The sequence below is a fragment of the Aricia agestis genome, chromosome Z (genome assembly GCF_905147365.1).
Source record: "Aricia agestis chromosome Z, ilAriAges1.1, whole genome shotgun sequence".
NCBI lineage: Eukaryota > Metazoa > Arthropoda > Insecta > Lepidoptera > Lycaenidae > Aricia > Aricia agestis.
The window spans coordinates 35,790,673-35,812,129 of record NC_056428.1 but is presented as its reverse complement, the minus strand read 5'-3'; the positions used below and the strand labels follow the sequence as shown (position 1 = coordinate 35,812,129).

General features: G+C 36.8%; 2 protein-coding genes across 12 annotated transcripts in view; one reads left to right on the top strand and one right to left on the bottom strand.

Moving 5' to 3' along the window:
- Positions 1 to 21,457, top strand: part of LOC121738622 (coiled-coil domain-containing protein AGAP005037) — a 213,717-nt gene that overhangs the window by 122,643 nt on the left and 69,617 nt on the right. For all 10 annotated transcript variants that reach the window (XM_042130799.1, XM_042130803.1, XM_042130806.1 and 7 more), the window contains 2 exons: positions 2,159 to 2,309; positions 5,062 to 5,130. In XM_042130799.1, the coding sequence (XP_041986733.1) occupies positions 2,159 to 2,309; positions 5,062 to 5,130 (220 nt within the window). The remainder of the gene's footprint in view (positions 1 to 2,158; positions 2,310 to 5,061; positions 5,131 to 21,457) is intronic.
- Positions 6,382 to 21,457, bottom strand: part of LOC121738623 — a 46,854-nt gene continuing 31,778 nt past the window's right edge. The window contains exons 4-9 of one of the 2 annotated variants that reach the window (XM_042130810.1): positions 16,982 to 17,102; positions 10,344 to 10,437; positions 8,211 to 8,301; positions 7,469 to 8,102; positions 7,038 to 7,212; positions 6,382 to 6,810 (exon numbers count right to left, since the gene is read on the bottom strand). In XM_042130810.1, coding sequence (XP_041986744.1) covers positions 6,637 to 6,810; positions 7,038 to 7,212; positions 7,469 to 8,102; positions 8,211 to 8,301; positions 10,344 to 10,437; positions 16,982 to 17,102 — 1,289 coding nt within the window. In that variant the 3' untranslated portion in view covers positions 6,382 to 6,636. Of the gene's footprint in view, positions 6,811 to 7,037; positions 7,217 to 7,468; positions 8,103 to 8,210; positions 8,302 to 10,343; positions 10,438 to 16,981; positions 17,103 to 21,457 lie in introns of both variants that reach the window. The other variant, XM_042130809.1, reaches the window with a different exon arrangement.

Sequence of the window (21,457 nt, the reverse complement as noted above, 5' to 3'; positions counted from 1 at the left end):
TAAAAGCCTCCACTCTGCTTCTAGTAAAATGTTTATTGATCTAGATAATTAGATATGCTCTTTAAAAATATGATAAATATTCAATAATATTCATCAATATGTTATAGAAATAATCATACAATTATGATTATTTCTATAACATATTGATGAATGCTATTGGTTTTATATTGGCGGTTTGGATATATTTTGTATGACCCATTTTAGATAAAATTGCCATTTTATTGCATTAACCACCGCAGTTAAAATTGAATTTGGATTGTCGGTTTAAAATTTTATTGTTACTTTTATTTTGTTCCAATTTATTCAAAACTTAATTTAGATGCACAAATTATGTTTCTTTATTTCACGTCTTTAGAGCTTAGACTTTAGAGAATAAAGTGCTAGTTTTTAGGGTTCCGTACCCAAAGGGTAAAAACCCTATTACTGAGACTTCGATGTCTGTCCGTCCGTCTGTCTGTCTGTCTCCAGGCTGACTCACTCAAGAACGGTAATAGCTAGAGAGTTGAAATTTTCACATTTCGAGGGATCGAAACAATTAAATGAATATACCCCATACAACAAACGTGATTTTTTTTAGTCTTTTTTGCTCTATATCAACAATAGCAACAGGTAGATACTTACATTTTTCACACAATTCTCAGTTTTATTTATATGTAAGTACTTACTTTAATATTTAATAATAATATTAATAAAAAATAAAAAATTAAGAGTGGCTCCCATACAAAACACAAACTTTGGCCTAATTTTTCTCTATAATGGTTTATCTTTATACTATTATCTATTCTGTAATAATGGTACGGGACCCATCGTGCGTGCGAGTCCGACTCGCACTTGGCCGATTATTATCTAATTATGCTTGAATAATGACATAAAATCCTTTTTTTACATTGATTCAAATCAGCTCCTATTGAATCTCTATTCAATTTTACTAATTAAACAATAAATGAAGACAGAATTGACACGCCATCAAAGAGTTAATTTAATTTTGTAACATCCCGGCTTCTCATTTTACTTACGGATACATTTTAAACTTTTAACATACATTTGAAAACTTTTAATATCTAAAACATATTTTGAGTGTATTTTATATATATCCTCAAAGTGAATATAGCTACATGAAACTAATCGATATCTTTTTTTCTACTAATCTTATAGTTATTTGAATATACTAGTTAAACACTGTAATTATAGTACTACAAAGATCAAGATGTACTTTTCTGCTGCTGAAAGTAAATAGCCGAGATTGCAGGCTTTTAATTTTACTCGTATGAAGCGTGTTTATTAGATTTTACGCTAAGCGATGCTGTCTGCGGCGATTTTTATTAAGTTATTTATTATATCATTATCTAGCCGCATTTTATTTGTTATGATGAACTTTAATTTCATAATATTGAGCTAGATTGAGCTACATTTCAAATTGTGATAAACATACAGAGGTATAGTGAAAATCTAACTTGCCTTCTGGCCGTTGGCCAACCGGTGCTGATGCCTGATATAAGTCAAAGAGCGAAAATATGTTGGGTTAGGTTCAGCCGATTGACAAGAATGCAGCTGGAAGCTTTTAGGCCGATTTTGCTCGGCAATTTTTTTTGCCATTACAACGTTGTATGCCGATTCGGCATACAACGTTGTAATGGCAACGTTGTAACACAGCAATGTTACTTACATATTTTGTTTCATGTTCAACCGTAGTTTCTTGACCATCGTCTATGTGACATAGTAATTGCGAGGTTTCAATATTATTATGTAATTGGCCAATTTTTTTTGTAACCTTCTTGATCCTTAAAAATAAGACTGTCGTGACGATTTTGGAATTTAATAGAATACCAGCTTCACTTCTGTCGCACACTCCCAGCAGACAATATGATCAGAGTAGAAATGTGTGAGAATAGAAATAAACAGTACTGACATGTTACTAAGACCAAATTTCCTTTTATCAATCTGTCATTGTATCTTTTGTATAAAGGTCGCGACGAACGTTCAATGTATGAAATACTGTGAAACCTAGCACATTCGTCCGCACCGTACGCGCCGTATTTCGTGTCGGTACTATGCGGTGCGTTAACGGCGCGTACGGTGCTGACAAATGTGCGATCAGCTTAAATAAATTCCTTCTATATCAGGTATGAGAATGCTGTACATGTTTTATTTTCTTCAGGGCCCATCTCCGGGACATCCGTGATCGGTCCGTGCTGCGGCTGTTCGAGTCCACGGACATCGGCGGCGGTGTGTTCCCAGGGTCGGTGGGCGCCGGCTCCGTGTCCATGCCGAGCGGAGTCGCCACCTGTTCCAACGCCAGCTGGGACCAGGTAAGAGCCACCACCAACCACCCCACCTCTTAATATCCAACCATCCATCACGTCCGTGGACCTTCAAACATGTACTATCAGAGTAGTAGGTGATTCATAGGATTGGCGGTCCTACTCACTTCGGTCGTGCTATGTGAAACCCATCCGCCATTTCAACATTGAATTGACACTAACCAACAAAATTACGGTCCATCAACTGCCTATGAATCAATCCCTTCGCAGGGACTTCTATAACCAAACGACGAACTACATTATACTAGTTGGGATCATGTGAGTACCTAGTTGCCTAGTACAAAACAATAGATTCATCATGGGAGACATAAAGGGTCAATTTCTTAAAATCCGTGTCCACATTTTGAGAGGTTCCACGAGTTTCACCGTCAAATAGGAAAAGACAAATTTAAATTAACAAATATCAAGTGTCACTTGCGAACATCATGAACCATGTTCTGCTTGCCCGTTTAAAATAATCTTAACATTACTATAATCCAAATAAAAGCATAATTATATTATTATGAACATCTCGTTCGTAACTCAAGAAATCATTCGCAGAACGTACTTACATCTTCGTAGTTCCAGAAGTTAAAGCAATGGAAACTAGTTGGTATTATCTTTAGCTTCCAAGAACTTGAAGCTTTACGACGTTTAAAAGACCAAGTTGATTGAAAATTATGACTAACTATGATGCTAGATTTATACTCGCGTCTCGTGGCTCGGCTCGCGGTGCGTTTCGCGGTGCGTTTCGCGGCTCGCGTCGAAGCGCGAGTGTAAACACAAAGCTCGCGTCCTCCTCGAGCTCCTTTGGAAACCGCTCCCGACGCGAGCCCTGCGAGCCGCGAGCCGCGCCGCGAGCTCGAGTTTACACTCAAGGCTCGCGGCTCGTCTCGTGGCTCGCGCGCGAGTGTAAATCGAGTATTAGAAAAACATCAGTTGAAGATATGAAGTGTAATATTCTTTAGCTAAATGTTTGATAACTCTGGCATTTTAATATACATTTTTATACAGATTTCTCATACTAATATTTTTATTAGATCAAATAATCGAGCATATAATATGTAATATGTTCGCGTATGACCTTTGGATCTAACTTTAGCATCCAATATGGGTGATCAAATTGACAAGAAATGGAGCTCAATTTATCTAGGCGCACCTTAGAGTAATAAATTTATAGCAGCCTTAGAATAACAAGCAGGACTGTGCCAGTTTAACGGCAGTTTCAATATTCAGTATAGTGGATGATGACAGTATAATTTCACCATCGATAATACTTTTACCGCTTAAACAACAAAACGACCTAAAACCTGACGAAATCGACTAATAAAATCATTACTGCACAAATTTCAAAACGATGAACATGTAGGTATAAAAGAAAGAATCATAAAAAAAATTAACTCCTGCGAGTGATAAACTGTCTGAAATTAAACGAGTACAAATGCAAAGAATTTGAATGGCTTGGCATTGTTGTCGTCTGAAACATTCAGCTCTAAAAAGTATTCAAAGGACTACGCGTTGAAATGAAAATCTAGTCGAAACATTCGTTTGATCTTTTTGTAAATTAGTTAAATGAGAGATTTATAATTTTTATTTTTGCTTTATTGGTATGTAAGAAAATAGGTAAAGAAGTTCAACACAACAACTCTAATTATTTACCTACTAATACCATTAGTGGTATGATTAAATCGTACGAGGTAAATTAAAATAAATTATATTCAAAAGCTTTTTGAAAAAAGCTTAAGTACATTTAAATAGTCAAAAAGAAGAAAATCGATTTCGACTTAAAATTTTAACTATTAAGTTATAATCCTAAATATTGTATTAAGTATACAAATTTCATGATAATAAAAGCTTGTCGCGCGATTTGTAAAAATAAACTAGTACTAATTCAACTGAGTAAATTGATAATATACTTTTTTATTTTAATAGTAATCAAGTAAAGTACTGACAGATTGTTAAGTCTCGCGACAAGCTTTTATTATCATGCAAATTGTTTAATATATTGAGGATTATAACTTAATAGTTAAAATATTGAGGATTTTATTTTCTTCTTTTTCGACTATTCATAAAGGTTTTTTTTCAAAAAGTTTTTTGAATAAAATTTATTTTTTGTTTTTTAGTTATCTCTGGCTAGATTTCTTAGTCTGTTTGATTGTAGTTTGTTTTGTTCAAGAATTCGTTAAAGTACTTAAGAAATCGTATTTGATTTTGATCAGTAAAAAAACCGTGTCTATATTTAGCGAGCTGTTATAATTCCGTTTATTTCTGCATGACTCAAAAGTTAAATTTCACTTAACAAAAGTGACCGGATTCAATCGGGCATTTTCTAAAACCCGGCTGGATTTGACTTGACATGACACGACACGACACGTCACTACACGACACTACACGACACTACACGACACTACACGACACTACACGACACTACACGACACTATACGACACTACACGACACTACACGACACTACACGACTCTATTACTTCTCAATTTACTCTCAATGAGACCTTTTATTTGATACCTATATTGCAGAAGTACTTTAAAAACAAGTATTCCCTTGTCTTTGGTGAGCCGCCATATGACATTAAATTCGTTTCCGAGTTACTCTCAATGAACCTTTCATTTGATACCCTTATTGCAGAAGTGCATTAAAAATAACTACATATTCCCCTATCTTGGATGAGCCTATACATTCCTACACAGTTTACATATATACAGAGCAAGTTTTTAAGCTTTAAATGAAAATATATTTTTTCCCAGGACCAGAGCTACTTCAGTGAACCTGAAATAGACTCGGATTATCACCACCAACACGTACACAAGACCAAGGTAAGTTTCACGCTCTTGCAGTACTCTTGGTAAGTGGCAAGTATCTAAATTAAAAAAAAAAAGATTTTTACGTCACCCAGTTTCCAAAGAGGTAAACATAGTGTCTAGTGTTGCCAATGTCATAAAATATGAAAACATTAAATGTGAAAAATTTTCAATACATATTTAACAAATTATAGTCGTGGAAGCTTTTCTTCAGTAGTTAGAACAAAAAAATTATAAATAATGGCAATTATTTGAAGTACTGTAAGATTTTACTTTGACATAGAAGGCAAACAACTCTGGAGAGGTCGGTAAGGTGATACTAGGCTCCTGCAGGCTCCAAGTAAATTGTGCATTGTGGTTTGAACATTGTTTGCCAGCTCTCCACTCACAGTGAAATACAATATTTAAGAAATAACTAACTAACGTCCTGGTAAGTCTCCAACGAGATATTTCCAAGAAATGATATTATATGTTATGTAGTAAGTAATTTTATTTTAAACATGCAAAATATTTTTATTAAGTATTATTTTCTTTTTGTGCCATAACATTAATGGGAAAATAGTATAAAATCGAATTAAAGGGAGATGGTTCTTCGTTATTGAAGAAAATAAAAGCACGAAAGAAATAAAATCTAAAATTTTGTTTATTTTAAATGGTAACAGAGCTTAATTCTTATATTATTACAATTACGTAGTAAACAGAGCTGTACTCGGCGAAACATGGCGGTAGCGGTCATTGACACCCTGTCAAAAACTTGTAATTTTCTATACAAAGCCGCGATTGACAACATCTGACACTTCAATGTCAATCGCCGTTTATATAGAAAATGACAAGTTTTAGACAGGAAGTCAATGACCGCTACCGCTATGTTTCGCCGAGTACAGTATAGTTAAAATACTGCAAGATGAAAATGATGCTTCTTATGGCTACAATAAATAAATTGCAATGGCAAGCTTTCCACGCGATCTAAATATTCCGAATCACCGACCGAAATATAAGATAATATTTTTGGTCGTTGTTTAATTGCTATTATTTTAATGTAAATATTAAATTTAAACCAATATTTTACTTCTACTCTAACATTAGATTTCTTTAAGAGCCATAGAAGACAGATAAAAATATGATATCATTGAAAAGAAGGATGCTAACAAAGTTTGTAACAATATTTAAATGTTGCAAGTTATTTACAAAAAATACAATTTTATTAATTATTCTAAGAAGCTTCACATAGTAAAACTTTGTTGATACAATATAGCCAAGAAAATACATTAAGAATACTAAAATATCGTTCTAGAATGAAAGAATTAAATTAGTGACTTAAACATTACATTTAAATGTCAATGGTGGACGTATTTGAATCGTAATATACAAGGAGCTTATAAGTAATATCTTATATCCTAGTCATTACGTAATACTTTTATCGTTTATCCGACCCATGTTATTTTATAAAATAGAATTTATAAGAAAATTGGGCTTGCACCTACGACATTGAGTCTAGAAAGTAATTCGTTGTCAAATATTTTAAAAGGCTCTACAAATTGGAAGACCTTTATAGTAATGTGCTCCATTGTAGAGTTTCTTGGGGGTACTTCTCCATGATAGCACCAGAGCTTTCTTAAATGGTTCCGGAGTGCATCCACTGCATACCTGCATCACTGCTTTTACTTCGGCCTCAGCTGGCTCTCTGTCATCCACCTAAAAATATGATGGCTTTACGTTAACGGCCGGTGACGTTTATTAATTACTTCTTTAATTAAATGAAGATTTTTACAAATAATATAAAATAAAAGTTCAATCAAAATCTCAATATTAAATTGAGTTCGGTAATCATGAAATATGTGTGCGGCAGTGTGTAAAGTAAACACAAAATGTATAATACTTCATAGTATGATCGTAAAATATTATAATATCAAAAAACTAACCGTCATTTTTTGCAAATTCTGCACTGGTATGTTTCCTACTACTCCAGCTAATCCATTCAGTAAAGACTGTTGGAATAAGACATCATCCTCTTTGTCATCTAGAAGATCAGGGCTTAATAGAGCTTCATCCACAACAGAACCGTCAGATAAGGCTACCAGACCACGTTTGTCTTTTCTACCTGAAATAGAAATAGTTTTTAGAATAAAAGTATAATTTAAATACGTAGGTATTTTTCTTTGATGCTCGTCTCACTCATATTTTTAATGCTGCAGAATTTGTAGTCCAAGAGTTATTATCTGAATGCAACGATGTGCGAAAAAATACTCGCTCATTAATTATCTATCAATTAAAATTTATTGAAGCATTAAAAATAATTGGAATATTTAAATGTTATTTGAATACTTTAACAGCAAAGTTTTGTTGTTCATACTTACTAGTTCTAGATTCTAGAGCGAGTTCCTTTTCTGGGTTGTCCCGTTTATCACGTTTCTTAGAATCCCTTTTATATACGTTGTGGTTTGAATTATCATCGACATATTGAACGTTTGCTGGATTTAAAAGTGACCCTGATAAGAGTACAGTTGTGCCTTTCGATGGACCTAAAGGTCTCGATAAAAATTTTTGGTTCTGGTCGTTTGAAACGGGCAAGCTATGTAGAGGATATTGAGAGATTTGATTGCCGACTGGTTCTGGTTGAATTGATTGCAAGCTGTTTAGTAGCTGCTCTGACACAATCCTGTTGCCCAGTTGACCATTAATGTATTCCTGTTGGAACTGCAGACCGTTGGGCAAGTTGACCGGTACCATTTGCTGCTGGGGCCTGGCAAGATTCAAATTAGCTGGTCTTTGCAATTGACCACCAACCAATACATTTCCATTGCCGAGGGGAATCATCGGGGGCGGAGGAGGCTCGGTAGCAGCTTCAGTTGACACTTCTAATGGTGTTCCATCGTGTTTGTAAAGATGAGCGTGGTGGTGCTTATGATCTTTATGCGCTTTCCCAGCTGTTAGAGCTACGTGATACAGTTGTAGCATTGTTACTTCGCCAATGACCCCGGGTTTATCTGTAAAGAACATTAAACGTAAGTTTATTATTGCGAGAAATAATATATTATCGAAGGTTGCAGTGGTATGTATCAATAATTTGCAGAATAAAATACTCGATGACATACTTATTGGTTCCAGTTCATCTTTACTATAGATATGCGATTGCTCTTGACCACTGATAGCAGTTCCACCCCCCTTGATTATGTGTCCGACAAGCTGCAAACAGAACATGCCATATAAATTCCAGAATATTCGACATTTACTAAAAAAATCCTAAAGCATTTTGGTGTGCAATTTGCATAACATTTGTGCATGCCAACTCCTAGTGGGATACTTCAGGAGTCGAGTTTATTCGAACAGGTTGAATTGCCGTCGAGATATATGCTGCCTTATAATAAATACAAAGAGTTAAGACTATTGAACAATTCAAACAGAATTTACCGAACAAAAGATACAATTTAATTTTGAAGCCCTTAAAATATAGTTAAATAACAGCTATAATATAATTTTATTTAAAAAAATGTGAAGGACTTAAACGTTTATCATCAGTATCAGTACTAATTATAACCTTCAGGATTTTAAGAAAGAAGATCAATTTATATCATTTTCAAACTATACATACTAGACATTTTACATATTATAGACTTTCGCTGCGACCGTCAACACGCCAATCAAATTTTTTTATTGAATGTTGGATCTGATATTTTTGATATAAAAAAATTTATGTAAACGCAGGAATAAATTGAATCATTCGCGAAAAAGAGAATCAGATTTTGAAATGATTAATATTTTTTAACTTCTGCATTTTGAAATAAGGTACCTGGTAGATGGTAGATGATTTATAACAGTCTTACTTTAGTACACAGACCATTCCTAAAGATTCAAAGATACAAACCAAACCACTAATATATTGTATTCTGTGTCCTAACATCGAGAATATAAAGATACACATAAATACGAACTTCATACGCTCAATGCTACGAATAATAAAAACGAAGTATACTTCAATCTGGTTCCTTTTCGCACACTAAAATATTAATTATGGTAATGGCAATATAGAAACGAAACACTAACGCTCAAATATACGAAATAAAGCCATTGTCATTAATTGTCACTTCTATACCTATTTACACAAAATTGTGTACCGAATAATGTATTCGGGTCACATTTTGTAGACTCGTGGACAAAGAGCATGGGACATTTTAGTATGAAGCCTGGTATACCTACAAATTTGCGATTAAAAAAGTCATTTTGGCCGCAAGAGATGAAACATGTTCCAATCGATAGTAGATCAAAATATAAATAGGAAATACTCTTTGGTAAAATGTCGTAACTGATACGGATTCGGAATAAATAGACGTTAAAAAATATAATATTTTTTTGCAGCATTTTTCTCTTGCCGCCAAAATGAGTTTTTTTTCCAAAATTTCCAACTTTAGGTAGGTATACCAATTAGGTTCCTTTTTTTGACACAGTTACTCTTCCTTAGTTTTTATTATTCATAAGCTCAATGATTATTTATTCTTAGCAACAGGTACAGATGACATGAACGTTCGCTTAGTATATAAAATGGATAAGCGTTATTTAAACCGGATAGGTGCGACCATGTTTGTTGCATGTTTGTTCTCCTCGCGTTACATATCCTCCGGGAGCCAATTAATGCACCATGGCGGGGATATTGTTTATAACAATATTAGGTCGCTTAAAATGTTGCTCTCAACATATTACATTTCCGTCACAGCCTAATGTACCCAACGTTACGGTGTGCTATTTTTAGATTGCAGAGTTTCTTCCCTTAATTCCATTTGAAATATCCGAGTAATTAGTTTCAAAATGTTTCTTCTATCCCTTTTGATGTCAATCTACTTTGTCTAAGACCAAACATGACGTATCTTCATAACGTTTAATTATTGTCTTTGATCTACCAATATTAATTACTGAATAATAATTATTATCTTAAATTGCTGTCAATTCACATTATATTTTATGTTTTTTTTTTTAGTTTTTGTTAAATGTTTTATTTTTATCAATATTTTGAGAACTTATCGCTGTACTGTCTTTGAGGAAATTCGAGCGGTGATATTAATTATTTTGGGCGATTTAAGCAACGTCAATAGCGTCAGATGGCAAACACCTGCGTAAAATCAGGTGAAATAATTTGCAATTCACCACGAATTTTTACATAATTTTCCATTTATCGATCTTCTGAAAATTGCAGATTATAAGTAAATGCTACATTTAGAATCAAAACAACTTACTCTATTGTGGAAGCCTCTTCCGACTCTTTCTGCGTTTACCCAAACCTGCCACTCCCCAGTTTTGCCATTCCATGACTGGCAAGTGTGGTACCATCTGAAAAAAAAATCCTGTATAAAATATGATGGCCAAAACATACGTTTAACTATTTAAATATTGATAATCCAATGGACCAAACAAAATGATAATTGGTTAATTTCCCAGTACATTTGAGTCCTTAAACGCTCGGTAGTCGGTACTCGGTACCCATTACTATATTATTACTCAAGGTTCTTTTCGCACACTAAAATAATATGGCAATAGCTACGAAACAGTACTAAATTGAAATTGACAAAATAAAGTTGACGATAATTAGTACTTAAATATTTAATAATAAAATTAAAATAAAATAAATAATTTAGGGGTTGTATTTTTTTGTATGGGAGCCCCTCAGCCCCATACAAGAAACACAATTTTTTCGTTCTATAACGGTACGGAACCCTTTGTGCGCGAGTCCGACTCGCACTTGGCCGATTATATAGTATTGTTCGTAGCTATATTAACTCGCTCGTCACAGCGTTACAGTGATAAATTAATTAAAATAAAATGTATTATAAAGTAAAATGTATTCTTCGATTCAATATTTGCGACTGAAATAAGCTTTATTAATGCAAGCGCAACTGCAGGTTGGATTTACTTTTACCTTATTGACAGAGGAATCAAAAATAACGAACGGAAATGTTATAAGTCTCAATTAAAAGATACATCCAGAAGAGGCACGTAAGAAACATACAACACTTTATTTAAAAAAATGATTAGATTTGAAATGTTTTACACGCATAGTAACCGCTCACATTAGTGGATGGATGTGTGCGATAATGGATGGAAGGAAAAAATTATAATCGAGAGTGGGTTAATTCTAGGGCGTGGCCAGTAACAATGCATATCGTATCACGTTACCGCTAAATAATACATTAAACAGAGCGCAAAATATTGCAACGCGAATACTGCAAATCCAAAAATGAGAATGGTATTTTAAGGGCCTGGAACCTGGACCCCTTGGGTGCCTACTGCAGTTTTTCACCAACACTAACCGCCGTTACTCAGACACATTTAATTACGATTAACCTTCAATTTAATGGAGAGTTGACAGATAATGTATGGGGGCTTATGTCAAAATTTTGAATTAATTACATTTAAGTAATTGATGTTCCACTCTGAGTGCGGCAGTTAGTCGTTAAGAGGATTCCACACCGCCATTTTTCCCATACAAACGCTGTCCCCTGTTTCCTCCCTGGATAATGCTAGTAGAGTTATCATTTATTTCCTGAATATCTACGGCCACTAATACAATGTCCCTATGTTTTCCTTTTTTTCATAATTTAATTATTAAATAAGATATGAACGTTCAAAAACCCAAAAAAATGGCCAGATTTTCCACTGTGTTCAAACGTCCAGAAAACAGATTTGGATAGATTATACAAAAAAAGCAAAACATAGGAACACAGCTCAAGCCTTTTTTTAATCTTTAATGAAAAAAGTACTTAAATCGGTTAAGTTTTGGAGAAGGAATCAGGGGACAACGAATCGTTGATTTTCTGGATTTTCTGCAGTTGTCTCTATCGCGTTCTGCGGTATAGGCTTGAGGTAAGGGAGACAGCTATAGATATTACACGTACTTTTTTTTCATTTCTCTAGCTGCTGTGGTATTATATAGTATTATTAAGCAGCTAAAAAAAATATTATCGGATATCCAAATATAAGTACCAATCCATACTTCCACATCCTGGATACTAATATTATAAATGCGAAAGTGTGTCTGTCTGTCTGTCTGTTACCTCTTCACGCTCAAACCGCTAAACCGATTTCGCTGAAATTTGGCGTGGAGATACTTTGAGTCCCGGGAAAGGACATAGGACTTTTTACGGTACGGTACGGTTCCCGCGCGATAAACGAATTTTGTCGCAACGGAGTTGCGGTCATCATCTAGTTCCTTGTAAATTATTAGCTGTCCCGGCAAATGTTGTTTTGCCATAACATAAAGTATTTCGCCCATATTATTTTATTGAAGTGACTAAATAAGTGGCACCATGACAACGTCCATCGCTATCCCGTCGGCCGTCGCACAAACAATGGTCGCCGTCAGTCTCGAGAATTGTAATAATTTACTATTATTTATTCAACAAAATATGCACTCATCAATATAAAAAGTATCCAGTAGCCGATTCTCAGACCTACTGCATATGCATACTTATTAAATTTGGTAAAAATCAGTTAAGCCGTTTCGGAGGATTACGGTAACTAACACTTTGACACGAGAATTTTATATATAAGAATATGTAGTATTATGCTTTCTGTCTGAGGTTTTCACAGAAGTATACACTATAATATTAATATACTTTCAATAGCGTCGCAGATTAGTTAACCTGGTTTAACTTAATACAATCTAAAGTGAGTCGGAAACCTCTTGTCAAATACATCAGAAACTAGACATAAGTAAGCTTAAAAAATGTTATACTAAGGACAATATAAATAGTACCTTTGCTTACACAGCTACAGCTACTATAAAACTTATTTATTGAAAACTGACGAGTACATAATATTATGATTGCTTTATTTTCAACTATTAAAGCTTAGAACAAACCTACGCGTTAGTGACGGAACGTCAAGTTGTCAAATGTGTTTTTTGTATACAAAACACACATTTGACAACTTGACGCTCCGCTTCGCAGTAAAATTCGAAAAAAACATGAAACAATGAAATACATTACTGATTGGTAAATATAATTAAAAACACTACACCATACAATAGGGTTAATAACTTTTACATTATTTCAGATGAGTGATAAGTAATAACTGATAACAAATTGAAGAAACCGTTAAACTCTTATTTATCATCGTTATTGTAAACTCTTATTGATGCAAAATTAGTAAAGATTTAAATAAGTTAAATGATACAGATTATGAATACTGAAAAAACAGAAGAGGTACCTAGTAAATATTAAATTCGTACCTAGAGGTAAAAGGTAATGTTAATAATTGGTTGAAATATGACACAGTTTGGCCAGCTCAAAACGATTACCATGTGACCAATCTGTACGAATCGAGAACACATGTTGCGAAATTGTAGCGTTTTGCAATGACTTCCCGTCCTCTAGATACATGCCACTTTGATACCGTTTCAAAAACCGGTTGTACTTACAAAATTGTTAACATTACGTCAGAGCCAGTCTACATGGCGCGTTGCGTCAGCGTTGCGTCGACGCAGCTCTGCCGTTGCGTTTTTTTACATACAAATAACCAAGCTGTCTGCGTCGTGACAGCAGCGCGCAACGCACACATGAAGGACAGCAGCCCCCAATACGAAGCGAGATTAATACTGCTTCTTATGCTTAACGCTGCGATGACGCAGCGCCCACGTACACACGTTCACTCGATTATCATCGCCGTAAATTAAGTAGGTACCATCAGAGAAATTAATTCAGACGTAAATGGCGGACTCATGTAATTTGGTTAGGTTATGTCAAACTCAGTTACGCGGCATCTGTACTTTGTTACAGTTACAAAGTTTGCCATATCAAATCGTAAGAAATCGGGACGCCGCGCCACGCCGGGTGGTAAAATTCCGTGTAGTGCACAAACGCCCCAAAATATTGTTTTTTGATCACATTTCGGCTTTACTTTAGTTCTCTAATTTTACTATAATTTGCCAAATATAATGATTTAGACGCGGTAGTTCAAAAACACTATTTCTAGAAAAACAACGTGCAATCTGTGTATGTTCTGAATAACACGAAATTAACACTTGATGTTACAAGCGTTTGATACTGGTATACCTGTTACTAGGAATTATTGACCTAAATACGTCTAACGTGTTTACTAGTGTTGGAGGTTCAATGAAAAAACATTTCCTGGCGCGCGTGCTGACGTCGTCCGCATCGAAGTCCGTGACACGTTTTAGAGGTGACAGGGAATCGCGGGCGAGTACTTACTCTCGAGCGCAAAGCTTCATCAGAAGATTCAGACATTTTTAAAGCGCCACATTTGGGACCACGAACTTGTAACAGAACCGACTGCTGAAGTATTTTTATTAGTTCGTCAATAGAAAGAGAAAATATTAATTTGCTTCTATTGCCATTTGTCACATTTTTTTCTTAGAGTTTTCTGAGACGTTTTCGTTCTTGAGATACGCTAAAAGGATATATCAGTCAATTGTTATTGAGGGCATCTCACGAAACCGGACATCCCCAGGCGTGGCATTCGAAACGCATTCCGTTCAGAAAAAGTCGAAGTGTTGTAATATTGGGGTTGTGATTTCTGTCTTTCACCTTGGGCTGGAAAAATTGCCACCGGGATTCCGCAGTGCATATGTAAATCTACAGCAAAACCAATGGACGTCGATAATGGACAATCATAGATTAATATGATCTTCTACGCGTTCGGATTAGCTCGTCTATCATGGTCAAACGTAGAGAGGCCGTATATTTTCTTAGCACAATATCATGTCTCCCATTTCTAACTGATTGCTAGATTCCAATTCAGAAAGTAGTTTGCATGTACGCGCGTATTTGCAATCAATACGGAGGATTCAGTGATTTGTTGAAAGACAACGTATGCGGGAGTGAAAAGCAATTTCAGGCGTTAAATCTTTTCTGTTTACCGTTGTTGCCGCGTCGTTATTGCTGGCAACGATGAATTAGAATCGCGTATGGTGCGTAATTTTTGGATGATCAGCTCCCACATATTATACCTTTGTATACTATTATACCTGTATTTTTCTTTTCACATTATTTATGTATCTAAAATTATTCAGTTCTATTGTAACTTTTAATTTCTTTCCGTTTTGATTTTAAGTGTTGAATTTTAAAGTACCTACACTTTAAAATTCACTAATTATAATTCTCAATGAAAGAAAAATAGAAGAAAAATCATTTACACAATAACACTTTCAGAAGAAACAGAAAAAGGATCAAAAGACCCATTTCAATGAAGGCCAACACCTGTCATTTTGTGCTACTTTTTGTGTATTTTTAGAGGACACAATATTCACCTCACTACACTACACCTACACATTGTATACCGAAAATGTATTTGAACCGAAAATGTAATTTTTTATTCGATAATAATGGCAACTGCAGGAAGGCACTTGATATTTTCACAAAGACCTTAGAGCCTGTCCAGTGTCCACACAGGCGTTGCGTCAGCGTTGCGTCGACGCAGCGCTGCCGTTTGAACTTTGACGCATAGCCGGCTACACGGGCGCTGCGTCATCGCAGCGTTACGAAGCATTCTTAACGTCAACACCCTCTCCCGCATCGTCTCGAGCGCTGCTGTCCGTCATATTGTGTGCGTTGCACGCTGCTGTCACTATGCAGCGCGCCGTGTGAACACCTTGTTTATTACTTATTTGTATGTAAAACAACGCAAACCAGCGCTGCGTCGACGCAACGCGCCGTGTGGACTGGCTCTTAATTATCTGTCTACTTCAATAATTAATTAATAATAATGGTAAAATGAAATAAAAATTTCTCGCACATGAAGGGTCCCGTACCGTTAGGCTGTTTACACACGTGCCGCAGCGGCAGCGGCACCGCCACCGCTGCGGCGCCGCTGCATACTTACTCATCTTTGTCTCTCCTCATGTGTCCTCGTGTGTCACTCAACCCGCGACGGCGGCTGCGGCGAGCTGTGCCGCGGTTTTCAATAAACATAATATATACGAGACTAGTCGGACACATGATCGCGCCGCGGCGGCGAAAAACGCTGCCGCTGCGGCGCCGTGTGTAAACAGCCTAACGGTACGGAACCCTTCATGTGCGAGTTCAACTCGCACTTGGCCGATTATTTTTTCTTTTGTTACTTATGTGTTTTAAAAATATAACGATAGTAAAATAACATTACACTCCGAACAAACCTCAGTGGTGGTTGAATATTTCTGTATACCTATGGTATATACCTTGTTTTTTGTGAAAATAAATAAATAATCATAGCTTGATACCAAAAAGAATCGGTTTTCCAAAGAGTTTATGTTTTGATATTATAATGTTATTGAGTGTTTATGAAATTCCACAATATTCTTTGTTCCAACAAAGCTTGGTAACTTTCCTTTGTGTTTAGTTTTATAGAATCTGGTGTAAGTCCATACTTGAAACATAATATCTGTCTTGGCTTTGTAAAGACATCGCGTAAATATATTGTGTCGTAATTTCAGTGTAACCGGGAAAATTTATTTCTTGCAAGAAAATATACTTAGGTACTTAAGGATGAAAGAAGCAAATCAAAGCTGACAAAATCTATTAGCCTGCCTCGGTACAGTAGTATTAGAACCCTAGTATAGTAAATATTACGAGAAAAATGTCAGCCACGTATTGTCCAACAAAAGCGCTATTTATTTATTTATCTCAGTTTTCGTGAATGCGTACAGAGCCCTTTTTCAAGACGTATTGACATTAATTGGGACAGGATTATACGATTTCATCTATTTATTTTTGGGCTTCAATTCAATTATGGACTATAAAATTCGTATGTCTATTTACCGGTTACCACATTTTACATAATTCTGGAAGAGTCGTGAGTCTTAATTTTATGTTCACGTAACATAAGGCAACAAAATTCATGTAAATTCTTCAGAATTTAGTTATGACTAGTGAGAGTTACTTACGTGTTTAATTTCAAAGGATAGTTCAATCTGAAGAAAGTTTGACCGTGGATTGCCATGCTGAAGTAACTTGCTTCTCCATTGTTGGACACCCATGCAGAGATCTCTCTTGGGCTGTCACCGACTGGAAAAAAGGAAACTGTCATTCTGAGAAAATAATAATACACTTAAAACTTTTAAGATACTAACCCCCCGTATCATTAGTCGTTTCCTCAAGATTTCCTCAACTCGACTCAACTTCAATACTCAATAATAGTGATGGTATGTTGATCAATGATCACGTCATTATATTATAATTTTTGAGAATTTAAGTTGAGTCGAGTTGATGAGAAATATACTAATGGGGCTGTTTTAACACTTGCTGATAAGTCTATACTCTATCTGTTAGATAAGATCTGGATACCCTATCCAGCACTTATCAGTAAGTGGTGATACAGGCCCTAATCCAATTCTTTATGTAATATTTTAGAAAGCTGCTTGCAACCTTTAAATTAAACTCTGCACCGGCCGTGCTCTTATATCTCAAGACAAGTTTATGATAAAAAACATTAAAATAAAGGATTATACCCAAATAATTTTCTAACATAGGTTATACATTGCAAGTAGTACATTATAAATATTGATGGTGTGTTATTTAACCTGAAGTGATACTTTAACCGCGCGCTCTCCGCCCTCTTTATCGGAAACGGTTCACCGGATAAATTTTTTTTTTAAAAAGTTGTAGAGAATTTTGTATTCTACATTATAGTAATAATTTACACAAATAGCAAAACCCATAGGAAATGAAATATATACAAAAAAGTGCAAAAACCGATTTTTGTGACCTTTTGCCCTTGAAATTTAATAGTTGCGCACACTCTACCATAATATGTAGGTTTTAAGACAACATTTAGGGTGCCAATATACAAATATTTACAGACTTACAGCTGGGTATCTCGAATTCCGAGGGTCATACCTAATTTAAGCCTAGTTGACTGAACCATCCGGATATTTTGATATCAAAGATGCACGTTGCTCTGTTTGCCCTGTAATACGGACAAAACTGATGCCATTTTTGAAAAAGTGGAGCAACATTGGCATATTAGTAGTTACGATGTAGCGGAAGAACTGGGGATTGACCACAAAGCGGTTTTGGCGCATTTGAAAAAAGGTGGGTACACAAAAAAGCTCGATATTTGGGTGTCTCATGAGTTCACTGAACGAAACTTAATGAACCGTGTACTCATTTGTGACTCTTTATTACGACGTAACCGAACCATTTTTGAAGAAGCTGATAACTGGTGATGAAAAATGTATCACGTACGATAAGAACTTGTGAAAAAGATCGTGGTTAAAGGCAGGTCAGGCTTCACAGATTGCAGCAACAAGGTGGTGCTGTGTGTATGGTGGGATTGGAAGGGCATTATTCATTATGAGCTGTTACCGCCAGGCAGGACCATCGATTCTGAACTGTTCTGCGAACAACTGATGAGATTAAAGCAAGAAGTTGAGAGAAAGCGGCCGGAATTAATCAACAGAAATTCACGATCATAACGCTAGACCTCACACATCTTTAGCCACTCAGCAAAAATTACGGGAGTTTGGCTACGAGGTGTTATTGCATCCGCTGCGCCGTATAGTCCTGACCTTGCACCTTCAGATTTCCACCTGTTTCGGTCGCTGTAGAATTCCTAAGGCAGTGTCAGGTTGACATCACAAGAGGACTGCCAAAACCACTTGTCGCAGTTTTTTCATCAGAAGCCCCAAAATTTTTATAGCAATTGGATCATGTGCCTACCAACAAGATTGCAAAAAGTTATTGAACAAAACGACACCTATATACTTAAATAGTCAATTGTAAATAAAATAAAAAAACAACTTTTTGATTTTTTGTATAAAATGCGAAGAAACTTTTTCGGTTTTCCCCAACCTAATAAATTATGTTTTTTTTACAAAATATTATGTTGTTTACGTTGTTTATCAGATTTGTTGTTTATGAGTTTAAACTTCGGATAAATTAATAAGTGAATCAATATGTGAAGCGATCAGCGGGAATTGCAATCACGTTATATAAGGTGCCACACTGCAGCCGTGCGTCGCGGTGTAATAAATAACGTAATCCTACTATCCTACTAATATTATAAAGGCAAAATTTTGTTTGGATGTATGGATGTATGGATGTATAGATTTATAGATGTATGGATGTGTGGATGTGTGGATGTATGGATGTTTGTTACTCTTTCACGCAAAAACTACTGAACGGATTTTAATGAAACTTTACAATAATACAGCTTATACATCAGAATAACACATAGGCTACAATTTTAACCGACTTTCAAAATGGGGGAGGTGTTATGTTCGTTTTCTTATGTTCAACGATTACTCCGCCGTTTGTTAACCGATTTTCAACATTTTTCTTTTGGTATATAGGATATCATCCCAATTTGGTATTATATTCACAATAGTGGTGATCTGATGAAGGATCCATCGAGGGAACTCCTAAAAATTTATGGGGAAACATGTGTGTGGTGACTTCGGTTTCGTGTTTTTTTTTTAAAGAAGGCAGGTCGCTGTAGCCCTGACGTCACTGCGACCCATGAGGATCTATTGAGACTCCTTCGCACTAGAGTATAACCCAATACTGCTCATAAATTGAACGATATGGTTGGGGTTGGTGCCACGAATTTCCTCTGTGGACGAGTATTCGTGGCGACCAAGGTGCCTGTTCCTGCTCTGTAGTAGAGCAGGTCAGTCGAGGAGAAGGTGAATAGGTGTTTCATCCTCCTCCTCACAGAATCTGCAAGTCGTTATGCTACAAATACCCATTCTGTTTAGGTGTTTGTTGAGCTTGCAGTGCCCAGTTAGGCTTCTGGTAAGGATTCTTAATTGGTTCCTACTCAAGGTGAGCACTAATTCTGATTGTTTCTTGTTGAAGTCAGGAATTAGTGCCTTGGAGTGTTCAAGGCCAGGGGTCTCAGCCCATTGCTTCCTGCATAGTCTGTGACCCCATTCCTTGAGCACTTGCTTTGTGGTACTGGGAGTTATACCACAGACTGGTTCTGGACCATATATGAGACTCTCGGCCCCAAGCCTAGCCAGTTCGTCAGCGGTTTCATTGCCGGGGACGTTGCTGTGGCCCGGGACCCATACTAGGCGGATGTTGTTGTTCCTTCCTAGCATGTTTAACGTCTCAACGCATTCCAGAACTAATTTGGACGAGACTTCTGCGGCAGTCAGTGCTTTAAGTGCAGCTTGACTATCGGTGAAGATAAAAACGTTTTTATTAACTAGGGCCATCTCCAGGCTTTCTAGTGAACAACCGAGGATAGCGAAGACTTCAGCCTGAAACACGGTCGCAAACTCCCCCAAACAGGCGTATTTGCCTTTTGATGGCCATGATAGGTGATTCACTAAGAGACTGTTCCAGCTGTCGAAAGGGGGTGGAGACCCAATTCGTCCTACCCGCCGTCCTGGCCCTGAGAGCCACCTTTTTGGCCTCCATCTGAACAAGCAGAGGAAGCGGAGTTAAGTTGATCATGGCCTCGAGGGAAGCGGTGGGTGTTGACGAGAGTGCACCCGTGATTATTAGACATGCCAGTCTCTGTACGCTGTTTAGTCTTTTATTACAGTTTACTTGTTCAGCCTTTTTATGCCACACTGTAAAAAAATCTATACTTAATATTATAAACCTAAAGAGTATGTTTGTTTGAATGCGCTAATCTCAGGAACTACAGGTCCATTTTAAAAACTTATTTCAGTGTTAGATATCTCATTTATCGAGTAAGGCTATATCAGTGTGTAATGCCTCGAGTTAGCGACCGGTCGTGCTCCACGTTACACACGCAGCAAAAGTAATATTTTTGCGAATCGCGCGGCACATTGCCGCTGCACGTGACCATGGCGCTCGTGGCCAACGAGTTGCTGGCGTTTATCCAGTACGCCATCGACACTATGGACGAGGTCAGCATCATGCAGATCTGCAAGTCCTCCTTCTCCAGCGAGGAGATTTGCAAGGGCAAGCAGCTGCTATACGAGACGCTCGGACAGAGCGCGAATATGCCGTCGCGACGAAGAGACGGAACGGAAAGGAGCGTGCAGGACATCATCTCCCTGCTGAAGCAGACGGATCCTGATGAGGTGCCGGCTTTTGTGGCAAAGGAGCTCCACAAGCTGCCACCCGTCACATTGGACCACGTCGACGTCGTCAGCCTACTGCCTTCAGTAGGCTGACGACGTCGATGTCCTTACATCAGGTTCCTGAAGGAGGAACTGACCGGAGTTCGAGGTAGATTGCAGGCATCAGAGTCTACGATCAGTGACTTACGTATCGCAATTAAAAAGTGGTAATTCAATATGTAGGTTACCTGATGCTGATGCCGCATTCGTCACGACACGTCGTGGCGCGCAAGCGAGCACGTTTAGCCCGTCAGCATTATCGGACGGGTCAACGAACACCGCCGCTGCCGCCCCCGCCCCCGCTCCCCTCCCGGTTGCGCCGAC